At 37.6% G+C, this 14350-nt stretch overlaps 1 protein-coding gene across 2 annotated transcripts in view; it reads right to left on the reverse strand.

Annotated features, from left to right (window-relative positions):
• Positions 1–438: 438 nt before the first annotated feature.
• The window catches only part of LOC148414656 (guanine nucleotide-binding protein G(I)/G(S)/G(O) subunit gamma-12-like), a 36617-nt gene continuing 22705 nt past the window's right edge, over positions 439–14350 (reverse strand). For both annotated transcript variants that reach the window (XM_088430079.1, XM_088430080.1), the window contains 2 exons: positions 3735–3842; positions 439–2498 (listed from right to left, as the gene is read on the reverse strand). In XM_088430079.1, the coding sequence (XP_088286205.1) occupies positions 2373–2498; positions 3735–3827 (219 nt within the window). In that variant the 5' untranslated portion in view covers positions 3828–3842 and the 3' untranslated portion in view covers positions 439–2372. The remainder of the gene's footprint in view (positions 2499–3734; positions 3843–14350) is intronic.

Raw genomic sequence — 14350 nt, forward strand, 5'->3', positions numbered from 1 at the left:
GGGGGGGGGGGCAAATATTTATCAATAATTAATAATTAATCAATAATTAATATAATGATTTCTTTTTGTGAACAGATTTCTTCTGTTACCCGAAAAGAAGACACTTTGTCTAATGTTTTTCTATGGACAGATATTTATGTATAATTATTTATTTTTGAGAACAGGTCTGAAACTTTATACTGATTTTTTTTGGTGAAAAATAATTATTAATAATTATGTCTTTTACATATTTGTATGTACAGAATACACAACGTATATTGTGTGTGTATATATATATATATATATATATATATATATATATATATATAAATAATAATAAAAAATATATAAAATAAAAAAATATATATAGAATAAATGTTTTTTGTAGGTACTTTTTATATCCATTGCTGATCTCACCAGCATTATGAAAACCAAAAGAAAAATCACAGACAGCGGCAATCCTCTGACACAACGCAGCTTTATTGAGATATTAGAACAATGATGAGAAGGCTCCAGTCGGTTCATCTTCATACAAAGGCCGGCCGGCCGCTATATTAATAATAAAAGACCTTCCTCAAAATGCAAATTTGGACAGCTGCTCTCTCAAATGGAACAGTTGCACATTAAAGTTGCTTGGAATGCTGACAATGGCAAGCGAAACAGAGGTTGATGGGTATTATTGCAAATAAGACAAATTAACTGTTCGACAAGACACAAAAATAGATAACAACAATAGCGGGAAAAGAGGAGCACCGGGCAAATCCAAGAAAAATATCGCTCGGAGATTTTGCGCCACATACGCACGCGTACACAAAGACGGCACAGTAGAGTATTATCAAAAATCCAAACGCGGTTCTGGCGTGGAGTGTCGTTCACAATACGAGGCAAGCGCATGTACGGCTAAAGGGCCGAGAGAATTTAGTCCTCTCTACGTGTCATTTTTGGCAACCCGACCCTGAGCTAACAAATTCGATCAAACGGGGATAAAATATGATGTAAAATTGTTTACGTAAAATCATTTACCGGTACTTTAATAATAATAAATAATAATAATACAGTCATTTCATTCGTTTTTGTTAGGAATTAGAAACGGGTAAGTAATGATCAGTACCATAGCAATCCCAGGCACTTATGAATACTACATATACACACATGTGTGTGTGTGTGTATATTATATATATATATATATATATATATATATATATATATATATATATATATATATATGCATACAGTAAACTTCAACAGGCACTGAGGAATACTTTCAAAGTGTTTTTAACTCAATCACAGCCATCTTTGACGTACATAGCCGTCAATGGCGGTTAATGAGTTCATAAACTTAAGTATTTGTAAAGTTTTTTTCTTTTATTATTGAGTCTATATATTGCGGTTGGGTTTTGACTGTTTTTAAGGCTTCTCTGTATTTAATCTCCAGAGAAATGATGGCGTTCATTGTTTAAAAAAACACATTTACTCAGTTATACTGGGTAGATCACAAGCAATATTATTAATTAAATTCCACTGCTTTGTATCAAGTAAATATGAAGTAAATGATCCACTACTAATTATCTGTTTATTATGGGTAGTTCAGAAAAGAAAACAATCCGTTCACTTTAAATTATTGATGTGTAATTTTTTAGTTAAATCAAACCCTTCGTAATTATCCATTTAATATGGATAGCTTTGAATAGAAAACAAAAGGAGAGTTGATTCAATTATATTACTTATATATATGGTATTAAATGACTTCCTATCAGTACTATTTACACAATTAGAATGTTTCTATTTTCATTTAGGCGGAAACAAATTCCCGATTGTTTTCTATTCAAAGCAAGTCATATTTAAGGGATAATTATTTGGGGTCTCATTTGATTCATATTTTATGTCTAGTATTGCTTGTGATCTGTTGCCTCATTTTCTTCCAGTGACAATAAAATCGATTTAAAAAAAGGAAAAGCTGTCTGTTTGAAGGCGATCGTCAGCTCAACGCGGATTGGCCGGGATGCGGATTGTCACGGGTTGACCCTCGGGTCGGAGGTCCAAGTAACTTCGACGGGACTTAAAAGAGCTGCACCGACCCGCTGGGAGATGCTAACAGTCGCTGGCCGCCAGTAGAAAAAGCCACACGGAGTCCGGTTCGCGCCGAAGGCTCGCTAGCGGTCACACGGGAGCGGAAGCCAGAGCGGAGCGGCATGACACTCGTTCATGCCGCACAAACAGAAGGCCAGATTTGCTCTGTACAAAAAGACACTTGGCGAGAAAAACAGAACAAAAACACGGTTGCGTCAGTAATTAGTTGCGACAAAAAGAGCGGTTGGCGCTAAAGGCGCCGGCCCTCGCTCCTCCCGACAAACGCAAAGACGACCGGACCAAGGAGCCCAAACCAAAGGCCCCTACAATATAGTGCAGGGTTTTTTGTCCTTAAAGGGATTGTCTGAGGCGGGGATGCCCATGAGGAGAGGGTCGCTTTTGGAGTGGTCGTTGCAGTAAGTCATAAGGTCGGCGCAGGCCTTCGACACCTACGGTCATACACAAAGACGCCTTCCGTCAAAAGCGGGTCGTGGCAAAGTACGTTTGTGGTCTCATTTGCGGAAAGATACGTTCATAAACAAACAACCTTTCAATACAGAAAAAAAACAACAACAAAAAAATCAATCAATAAAAGGAACAAAATCAAAACAATAAATGTAAAGTTTTATCAAATAAAGTGATATAATTATGTAAAGCAAAATAAAACAAATAAAAACATTTTTTTTTTATAAAAAATAACTTATAAAAAAAGAAAAGATCCAAAATAAAAATGAAAATAATGTTATACATATACTGCATGTACTGCACATATAATAAATGCATATTGAAACAATTAAGAAATACAATTTAAAAGAAATAAAACATATTTTATAAAATATAAATAAAATAACATTATAAAACTATTTCTACATTTAATTATAATAAATTAAAAAAATTATATTATAAAAGAAAAAATGAACAAAATCAAAACAAAAATGTAAAGCATTCTAAAGTCAGAAAATATATATTTATGTAAAATAAAACCAAAAACAAAATATGGAAATTAAATATTTTTATAAATATGAATATATAAATAATGTACAAAAAATATATAAATAAAAAGATATAAAATAAAAATGAAAATAAAGTAATTGTATAAATATATACTGTATGCACATATAATAAATACAACATAAAAAATGAAATAAAAAACTTAAGATTTTATAAAACAAAATGAAATCAAATTATCAAACTATTTATAATATATGGTCAGAATGTAGTCAATCATAGTCAGAATAAGCACTTCAAATCATCTATAATGACTCATATCAAACTTCACAAAAAGACAAAACAAAAGAAAAAAAGCTATTAATTAGTTTGGTACACGTCTTGTTGTGTTGCCCACACTAATTTTCTCACCAATAATCATCTAAGTGTCAGCTTTGGAAACATGACACTAATTTCGGCATGTCTTGGAATTTTGGCCTACCCTAAACAATGGCTGGATATTTTGATGGAAATTTGTCAGCCAATGGGAGAGTGAGGAGGACTTTGACAAATACTGGTTATACCGGTTTGCTCTGATTTGAAGGTATTTTTTTTTTTCTGAAGGTGATATCACATAAAAACATTTCCCGGAAATTCCATTTCCCCACCACTCCATTTATATATATATATATATATATATATATATATATATATATATATATATATATATATATATATATATATATTTTTTTTTTTACCTTTATCCTCTCGATGTTGGCCTCTATCCTCAGCTGCTGCACAGTCCGCCTGGCATGGGCGATGTTATTGGAACTGTGAGCCTTCGAAGACATTCTGGGCGATCAACACTGCCAGAGACAAAAAAAAAAAGGGACGGACCTTTATTAACAAGCGCACCACCGAGCTTTCCAAATCCTTATCTAGATGTGGCACGTAGTTTACATCTGAAAAACATCACTTTTTTTTTTTTTGGACACAATTTTCCCAAAAAAAAATCAGATTATGTTCAAATCTGTACTGGGGGTACATCAGGAGTCAAAAAGGTTTCTGTAGGTATCAACCCATCTGCTTTAATGCCTATTAATGCTGTGACAGGAAAAGTATTTCCCTTTTCAAATTAAGAGCAAATTGATTGGAACATGAAACAGTTTATTAAGTTGTGTTATGACTCCAATGGAAAATTATTTATTTCATTAAGTTTCATACAAATGCACAGTTGTGAATGATGCATTTTTTTTTCAGAAATAAAATAGATAAAATGTTCAAAGTGATCAAATCTGCACATGGGGTACATTAATTTTTGATGGCGTTTCTGCAAGGAGTCACATTTTTTTAAAAGTTTTTAAATGACATGAATAGGTTTTTTTTCTAAATAAGAGCAAATTAATTGGAACATGAAGCAAGTTATTGTGAAATTGTTTGTGACTCCTTTGCAAAACTGCCCCATGTTTTTATTTTCTTAAATTTCATATAATAAAGTAATAGAACTTTCAAGCAAACGAGGCAGATACAAAACATAATTTTACGCGGGTGATTGTCTGAAGTTGCTGAATAAAATATGCTGAGAGACACCACAACAAATATATTTCCAAAGTTTTTTTTATAATCCAAAAGCACTTAAGATGTAACATTAACACAGTGGAACTACTTAGGAAATTACATTGTATTTCATAATGCGTATTTTTCATAGTCAAGGTGCTTTTTACATGTAAATCCTCTAATCCGTTCCATGTCCCCTCCAAAAATCCCAAATTTTCCGTTTTGGAACAGGCATTTCATAACCTGAATTTTCATAACAAGAGACATTTGTAAGTAGGGGCGCCACCGTATATGCTTACGTCGTTGAAAAAAGGTTAAGAAACAGCAGTCTAAACAAACGTTGTTAGTTGAGTGGAATGAATGGGCAGTTAAAAAAAAAAAAAAAAAAAAAAAAGAAGAAGGTCATGCTTGCCGGTTGGCAAGCATGAGCCGGCAAAGGCTGTAAAGGAGCGAGCAGAGCGTGGAAAGAAACAACAGAGCGGCCTTAATCGACGTCACTTCACCTTCCACACTTCCTCTTGCTTCATTGTTCCCAGAAGTCAGATTATTTCTCTGGCTCGCCGCCACATCGACTCACATGCTACTTCATTATGGACACATTCAAGGCCACAATTACATCCTATATCGTCATTTCACTTCACGTTCAATTGGATTCGTGATTCTGCTTGTTGTTTACGGTGATAATACGAGAGGATCATATGTGAAACATGAAAAATAAAACGGTGTCAAATGCTGTAGAATATTAGTGCAGTTTTCATTGCAGTTTTTTTCACTAGAACACAAGCTAGCAAAATGTAGCTTTATGTTTCAATTTATTTGCTCTCAATTTGAAAAGAAAATGCACTTTTCCTGTCGTGGAATAAAATCCCATGATTACATCCATTTGCAGGAACTTGCAGAACCCCTGTTGAGATTTCCCGCATCCCCTTTTCGAGAGCCGCCATATTAGGCTGCTGGATTTTTATTTAACTTTTGTTTGAATGAGGAACTAAGAAAAAATGATGGAAATTGCACGTCATTTGAAAGAGGAAGTCAACCCCCGATTTTTTATTTATAATAACTATGCGTACAAATCTACTAGTCTAACCCTTGTGCAGTATTTCGCCCAGTCCTTTGATCTTGACGTCGAAAGCATTTCAAAACAAAGGAACAGCATTGAATCAAGACACTAGGGAGCTGAAATTTCACCCAAATGGTGACAACATGTCAAAGGCCACTTCACAATAGCAGGAGTGTGCCATTCCTTGGCTCAAATACATCCAGAATGATGCGGAAGAAAATGACCCAAAAATGATAATTTTACTGTTTATTGAAGTAGTTTATTATCGTAGTACGAAGGTAACGGCCAATCAGGTCAGCTTGTCAATGTCACATGAAAAAACTCAGAAAACAGGTGCATGGTTAGATAATTTTGAATTGGAGTATTTACAGAATGTATTTTTTGCAGGTTTATCTTTGCTTGCTGCATCTTGGTACAAAGGAACTTGGTTGAAGTGACTTGAGGAGATTCATTTAAAAGAAAGTGCAAATGTTTTTGCAGAGGTGCCAATTAGCCACAGATTTTTTGCCAATTTGGGGCATTTTTGTGTGCACAGTGCCCAAAAAAGGCCACATTGTTTTCCCAACAACAATTACGCGAGACACAATGCGTGGGAATTATTTATTTTTTTTGCACACAGAAACCGAATGCGAGGTCATGATTCGTGCACTGAAACCTGCGAGCGGCGGCGGGTGGGTGGAGGGGGGAATCCTACAACAGGTTGAACTTGTGATTCCGCTTCCTGCCAATGATTTACAGACACGATGGGAGCAAGCCCAAACATGTCCAACATGGCATGCGGGAGCCGCGTGCGCTCCAATCTCGCCTCCCCGCTAGCCGACTTCCTCTAACCGCACTTTGCTTTTCTCAACACACTTACGCACACATGACTTCCTTGAACACATTCTGCAACACGCTTTTTTTTTTTTTCTCTTGAGACACCTTCCACTTACGGCAAAAGTATTCTCATCGAGCAACAGGAAACCCTCGGACGTTTCTCCAGAAAAGCACGTGGAAAAAAACAGGACAGAGTGGAAAAAAAAGAAGCTTGCCAAGATAGGAGTCGCGGGACTTTGCTGTTATGTACACACGCATAGTGCACATACTTTTACGGGGGAGGAGAAGTGTCAGTGACTTACAGAAGTACCGCATGAGAAATGACTTCATTCAGGATTTAATCATGCAATCGGTGACCGTCACTTCTCACTCTGTGTGGAGGCTTTCCTATGAAATGTGCTAATTCCTCTGCCACTGCACACTCGGAATCGGCTCAATAAATGATATTGGTTTTCTGGCAGCAATTCAGTCACGAATCTCTTGCACCAAAACACACCAAAAAGCCCATTATTGACATATATACATTTAACATAAAGCACTATAAAAAAAAGTAGACCAAGGTGGGTAGCGAAAGTAAATTCAAAGTACAGTGTCGCTTGAGGCTTCAGTCCGATTTCTTCAACAATTGTAAACACGACTTGGAAATCACCCATATCTGATTTTTTTTCATGCAGTATCAACAGAACAATTCAGATTTGTCCTACACATAAACGGTACGCCGGTAGACGTGCGTGACAAAAATCATTCATGCGTAACGTCGCGCGCTTCACTTGGTGTATCTTACCTAACTTTGACCCATGACGACAACCTGAGCTGAACATTTGAATGTGGTGCAAAATTTACCGCTCATGTCTTCGCGGGGTTGAAAATTTTCAGTCATCCTTCGTTTGACAAGTATGAAAAGAGCATGTGAATATAGCGCAACTTATGGCTAACAAACATGCTAATCGAGAAGCAATAGCACCTTCTTGCTTGGTTGCCAGGCAAAATGCAGGATTGGTCTTCGTTTTTCATAAAATTAAGCATGCGCATCCCATGTCTTGCTATTCTGAGGATATTTGTTTGTTTACTGAAGCGGCTTGGTCTGGCAGTCGGGGCTGCGTATCATTTTTTTGAGGGCATAAATGAGATCGTTTACAATGTCATTCTACAGTGACAGAGAATTGAACTCTGACTTCCTTGGACTAATTCAACTGGGTCCTGAAAGAAACCGCGCAAAGCCTAACTGATGGACTTACGAAACCTTTGGAGGACTCAGGCTTGAATAATGTGACATTGCTGAATGCACACAGCTTAAAGTGGGAGTGACACTGAGAATGACATTGAGGACGAATAATGAAAGAAAGGTTGCATGCCAAATACTACGCCCAGGTACTCATGTTAGTAACCCATAAAAAAAAAAAAAATGTGTACAAAGGAGCGGCCAATACCAGGAATGTCCAGATCCCAATCACGTGATATTTTGTCCTTGGTGGCGAGAAATGGGGCCGCTATGTAGCATTAGCATAGTCTAATACACGGGTGTCAAACTCAAAGCCCGGGGGCAAGATCCGGCCTGCCACATTATTTTACGTGGCCTGGCCCGCGAAATGCTAATTATGACTTCAAGTTTGGAGCTAAAACATCACATTTGCAAGTTATCAAACGTTTCAATTTTTTTGTTACCAATTCCACTTTTGAACAGTTTTTAGCGGCCTCTGATTTCAAAATATGTACATAAATGTGTGACGACCATACTTATCATTTATTCGACTTCACCATGTTCATAATGAGTTTGACACTGCTGGTCTAATATGATGGAATTGGCTGCACTCACTACAGATTTCTATGGTGATTTTTTTTTAAGTGTAAATTAAGATTTTAAAGGGTTTCAAGAGCTTGCTCGTCCTGCAGGATGCGGTCCTTAAACGTCAACTCGCGATGCCGATGCCTCGACTTGTTTTGCCAAGCCGAGGGCGAGGTAAAAAAAAAAAAACCCGGTAAAAACAGGAAGGGAAGGAAATTCTCCAATTGTGGACTTGGAAGCACCTGAATAAAGATTTTTCATTCGTAGACATACTCCCCAGATTAGCGCGATTGTCTGCAGTAATAAGAGTGAGACATGCAAGGGGCGACTACAAGCGCAAATAGCAAAGTCAAGAGTCATGGCTGGCAAACGCGCCACACTTAGTCATCCAGGCTTGGCGGCCCAGGTGAACAGGCCAACAAAAACCACGCAAAACGGCGGAAGGAGTCCGTCTTGTCTTGCAAGATTTTGGAGACCAACTAACGGTCTCGGGTTTGCTGTTAACCTCTGGCGGCTAGCTGACTCTTTGATTTCAGTTAGACCGAAAAACAAAAAAATGTATCTAATTTCAATAATTTGCCATGGTAAAATTAGACAATTTGAAAATAGTGCAATTCAGACTTTACAATTGATGTTTACCATAGTTACTAACTGCTTAATTTTGCCATTCAAGTGGGTTATGCACCAGGTATGAGAAGCTCTATTTTTTTGCACAAGCTATGAATGTTAAATATACTTATAAAGTGGTTTTAAATTAGAATACTTGTCACTCCAAAAGTGCAAGCCCATCAAACAAAAAGGAAACAACATTCTTAACAAGAGTAATAAATCATTGCTGATAGGCTGAATGGAATATTTGGAATAATGTGGAATGATATGCAGTGAGCTGGACATGTGGAAGTTGGAATGGTTTGAAACCATTGAGAAAATGTGGAAAGCTCGTTTTCTTTTTTGGTACCATTTAAATGGTAAAACTGTTTAATTTTAGGCAAGTGTTGAACATTTGGAGGTGTTAACTAAACAGCTCAAAGTTGAAAAAGTTTGGATCGCTCCAAAAATGTCGGAATAATGGAAATAACACCACAACAATGGAAAGTTTAACATTTTGCGGGTATTTTGATTGTGAAACTATGAATTTTTACTAGAAATTTGGGGACTGTGGAAAAAAATCCTAAACATTAATTGAATGTGTGATTGATTTAATATCAATTTCCAGTGTCCCTGGAAAAATTATTTCAATTTTCAGCCGGAAATAGAGAATTTTGTGAAAAAAAACCCCAACAACTTTTGAATAAAAAGAAGAATATTATCAAAAAATAGAAATAACATATCACGTTGCTGACTGTGAGGAACGGTGAACGTGTTAAAGTGCTAGAGACAATGGCAGCACGAGACGCTAGTTCTGCTAACTGAAAAAAACAACTGAGTAACCCGAGAACAAATAAAAAGCAAACTATTGTTTTTTTCTTGTGCAGGGCGCCCGAAGTGCGGGAAGACTTGAATTGTCAGTTGGCACGTCACCTGGTTCGAGGCGCTAAGTCCTTGTGATGCCATGCCAGCATCTGCCAAAGGTGTGCTTTACTTTTTCATGCAATTTTTGCATGCAGAAAAAAAAACACACACACACACACACACACACACAAAAATAAAGCAGCTCTTGCAGCCCGCCTTAAACATGCACGCGCACACCCGGACCACCGGCGCGGCGCTGCCACACTGCTACGTTGTACCTTACATACGCGCACACACACACACATGCGTTTCATTAAGTGTGCGTTCAAAGAGCCAAGAACAGAGACGCCTTATGACTCAGTACACTCCAAAGAAAACTCTTAAACTTTGCTGCTGACGGGCGCTCGAGTGTAAAAGAAGATGCGGCCCGGTCCGGCGTACGCAATGTGTGGTCCTGAGAAGCTTAACAAACAGATCCCCCCCCCCACCCCCCCAAAAAAATGATGTCAGAAAAGTTCCAGGACTAGCCTCAACAGACACATTTAAAACGCAAACTAGCTATAGTTTGGATTATTTTATCGATTAATCAATGAATACAATTATATTGTGCATTGAAGTGATTTACAAAACCAATTCTTCCGTATTTAGAGATTATTTACCAATTATTAATGTTTATTTTGAATTGTTAGGTGAAAAAAAACAATCAGACACCAGAGGGATGGATGTTGTATTCGCAAACTTTTTTGGAAACGGATTCAGCCAACTGGTTCGCTCGTCGGTTTCGCAAAGTAACCTGAATCGGTGTCAACTATATGCACTATTGATGGGCGAGCCTGGTACTTATTTCCCGCTAGTAGCAGTAATTACGTTGTTGAGTTTACAGAATCCATTCCGTGAAGCAATTAATGATGTTATAAGGACATTAATTCTTGTTTGTGTTACGATAGGGATTGTAATGTGTTTGTTGCAGAGAATTTTGGTAGATCATCGACTTCATTTGATGGGCGATTTTCAAAATTTGCTGCACATTTTTTTGCAGCTAGTGATTCCAGCAAGTTTTTTTTTTTTTCCAAATTAAATAAAAATAATGACATTATTAAAAATGATTATTACAGTTATTATTGTTTAATGGATCAGTGGTCTTTTTTCTCTTCATGAGTTTGAAAAGTGCGACTGCATTTGAATGCAACATGCATCCTTGACCTCACGTTTGCAGCCACGTCAAGCTAATCGGAAGACGAGCGGCGCTTAACGGTCTGGCCAAGAAGAACTTTGCTGCGCTAGAGTAACCGCCCAACATCACCTGAAATGATCAGTGTGATTTTTGATTTCTGTTTGTCGAGATTGGCTTGAAAAACGAGACCAACGAGCTTTTGATTTTGCATCGTGATGATCAAAATCATCGTTAGAAACTGATTTTTGTAAACACTTGGGTTGTCTCCGAGATATTAAATTTCAATTAGAAATTGGCAAATGCTAGACTCGCTGGAGGCCGACCTATTGTTGCTTTGTTTTTAGAGTTGGCTGAGGGAAGTCCGTGTTTCTAAAGCTCACACTTTAAATTATCCACTTGAAAATAAACAGGTGAGACATTTTGAATCGGCCCTTTCATGCTTTGTAGAGCTCGGAGGACAGGGCAGGGTTAGCTTAGGGCAGCGGCACGCATTTAACGAGGGCAACGATCTGAGATAAACACAAGGGGAAATGTATTTATGTATCATCTCTTATTTTTTACATTTATTAAACGTATTTATCTTTTTATTTATCTATTTCTACGTGTTAGGGTAGAGGATCAAAAAACATGAAAAACTCAGTCATTAAATAAGATATAGACAAAATAATAACTTTGGATTACTGAAAATGGCTAAAAGAATGCACTTTTTCTTTAACGTAACAGGTTAGGTTTGACAAAAACAAACTCTAGAATGCCATTGTTTTGGTTCAGCGCAAATCTGTCATGATGTGATAAATGCTGCCCATGCTGGCTGCATCTTGTTTTTTTTTGCACTGTGTAACTGTTGCTTTGATGATAAAAATAAGACCTCAAAGAATAAAAGGACCATGAGTCCTTTTTAGAGCAAAGTTTATTCCGCCAAAACAAAATTGCAGGCAAGAGACCAAACAAAATTGTTACATAACTATATTTAAATGTGAACTAATGATGATGATAATAATTCAGTTATATGGCTTTAATTACTCCTTTCGCCATTCAGTCGAAGTGAATTTCATTTGTTCTGCCTGTCGCTGGCATCCATAGAACTATAGTTTGTCATAAATACACCCTCTTGTGACTTTTCCCACAGCATCCCTGATGACCTCTTCTGATAATTTTGCCAGTAACAAATGAGATGTTCTATTTTATTTTTGTGAATTACTCTATTGACTAAAAAAGTGGTACTAACTGAGATTTTGGATGTAGACTGATACAATCCGAGATTTTTTTTTTTTTGTCCGATGTTGGAATTATATCTATTCGGATCTAGATGCCTCTAGTTAGAAAATATGAAATCTTGCACCAACACAACAGTAACATCCCTGCTTAAAAGCCTAACAAAGTTATTGGATGCTATCAGCTTCCTCCACCCTCTGCACTAAATCCCTTCACAATTTACACTGATGTCCAGTGGCTGCAAATACTTTGTTGTGCCCCCCATTATCCTCATGGCTGCTTTCACAGCTGGCGGCTGGTAAAAAAAAGTTTCAAAGCACGAGAAAAAAGTAGCGTCTTATAGTCCAAAATTTACAGTGTTATTAGCAATGGTGGGGAGGGGTACTTGTGTGGCTGTGATAGTTTTTGAAGGGGGAGCTGTGGATGCCCTCTCAGAACTCCCCCCCTCATGCTTTTGCACGCCACTCACTGTAAATCTTCAAAAGTCTCCGTGCGATAGATGTATCTTTAAGAGGCGGGATCTGGTGTGGCGGCATATGCCGCATGCGAGGGCATTACAGTAGCCTAATTGCCCTAGGGGCGGTTTTCAACACATTCATTCCTCAAAGTAAGTGACGATGAGCGCGCGGAACAAAGGGCAAAACGGAGCCGAGACTGACGTCTGCTCTTTTCAGCAAAAGGGAGTTCAAAGGCATGGAGTCGGGCCACAAAAAAAATTGACTGCTTGCCTCTTCTGGTGTACACACACACCCCTCCCTCCCTCCCTCCCTCCCTCCCTCACTCCCTTCCAGCCCAAAGTGTGCAAGCAGGAGTTTCCCCAGTCTGAGGGCCAAGCTAACAGTAGCCTTCTCATGCTCCCTGTCGCCAGTCAGCACTTTTCCAGCTGAGTGAGAAACCGTCGCTGGCTACACCTTCGACATGACCCCGCGCATTAACCCCCCCCCCCCCATATAAACACCAACTTGTTCTTACTTGGTTAGTCTGTTTATGAAACGTAGTTATACTCAAGTCATCAGTCCTGTTGTTTACGAGCCAGAGGGGCTGCTGAGAATTTTTTTTTTTTTTTCTAAATTGCGTGGCCAAGCACTTGTTCATGCTGTGAGAACCACTGGTGACATCATTACTTTCCCACCAAAAAAAAAAAAAAAGGTCAAAAACTGCTTTCACTGACATTAACATGCAATTGTCTTGAGACTGCAGAAATCACTGAATAAAGATGCTGATTTAAGCAGTTAGCCAACAAGATGTTTGGACATAATTGAAAACTTGTTGTGTGAATGCATTCGAACATATTTACAAAACTCAATGTAGGCCAAATGCAAAAAATAAGCTTTGTCCTTTGTGCATGCGCATGCCAATTAAAAAAACAACAACCTCTTTTTAGCACCCTACAGGTAAGTTTAAACATATTTTCTTTTTTCTTAAATGTTTTGGAACTTACAAAATCGCAGTGAATTGTTTGGAAAAAATTCTAGATTTTTAGCTGTTAGCCTATAAATATGTTTGAATGTATATGTAAACTTGTTGAGAGGCATTTGAACATATTTGCGAATTATAATGAAGGTCAAATGTTATAGCGGTTAGCCTACAAGTGAATTTCAACATATTTGCAGATATTTTGTTTAAAAGCATTTGAACATATTTGCAAATTATAATGTAACTCAAATGCTTAAAAAAGCTTTTTCTTTTTAACTTTTTGTTTCTTACTTGCGCATGCACAAGCAATACCCCAGGGCATTGTGGGAAGGGGGAATTTGACATTTTTAGTGGTCTAGCCTAAAGTAAGTTTGAGCGTATTTGCAAACTTGTCTTTTAAATGCATTTTAATATATATATGCAAATTATAATATAGGCCAAATGCTCTTTTTTTTCCCTTGCGCGTGTACTAGCTAATACCCTGTGGCATTATGGGGAAAAAAAATGCTTTTTTTTTTTGCAGTTAACCAAGAAGTATGTTTGAACATATCTGCAAACCTGTTTTTGAAATGCATTTGAACACATCTGCAAATGTGTTCAAGCAAGTTTGCCAGTCAAAAATGTTTTCATCACATTGTCAGTTGTGCATGCATATTTTTCTGTTGTCTACACGTATCTCAATTATTTCAACTGGAAAAACAAAACAAAACATAAAAACATTGTTCGAGCTGAACAAATGGGAATTTGTGGACCCGTGTTCCCAAGGGAAGGGATTCCCGAGGTTCCATTGCGAAGACAAAGCGTTATCATCCGCGCAGCAAGTGAGAGGTCAGCTGAAGGAAGCCCCCCCCCAGAAAAAAAATCCGGTGGCGTTTACGGCGGGTGCGAGGACCCTGAC

This window comes from Hippichthys cyanospilos, chromosome 12 (assembly GCF_059441005.1).
Source record: "Hippichthys cyanospilos isolate Australia breed blue-spotted pipefish chromosome 12, RoL_Hcya_1.0, whole genome shotgun sequence".
NCBI classification, from domain to species: Eukaryota; Metazoa; Chordata; class Actinopteri; order Syngnathiformes; family Syngnathidae; genus Hippichthys; species Hippichthys cyanospilos.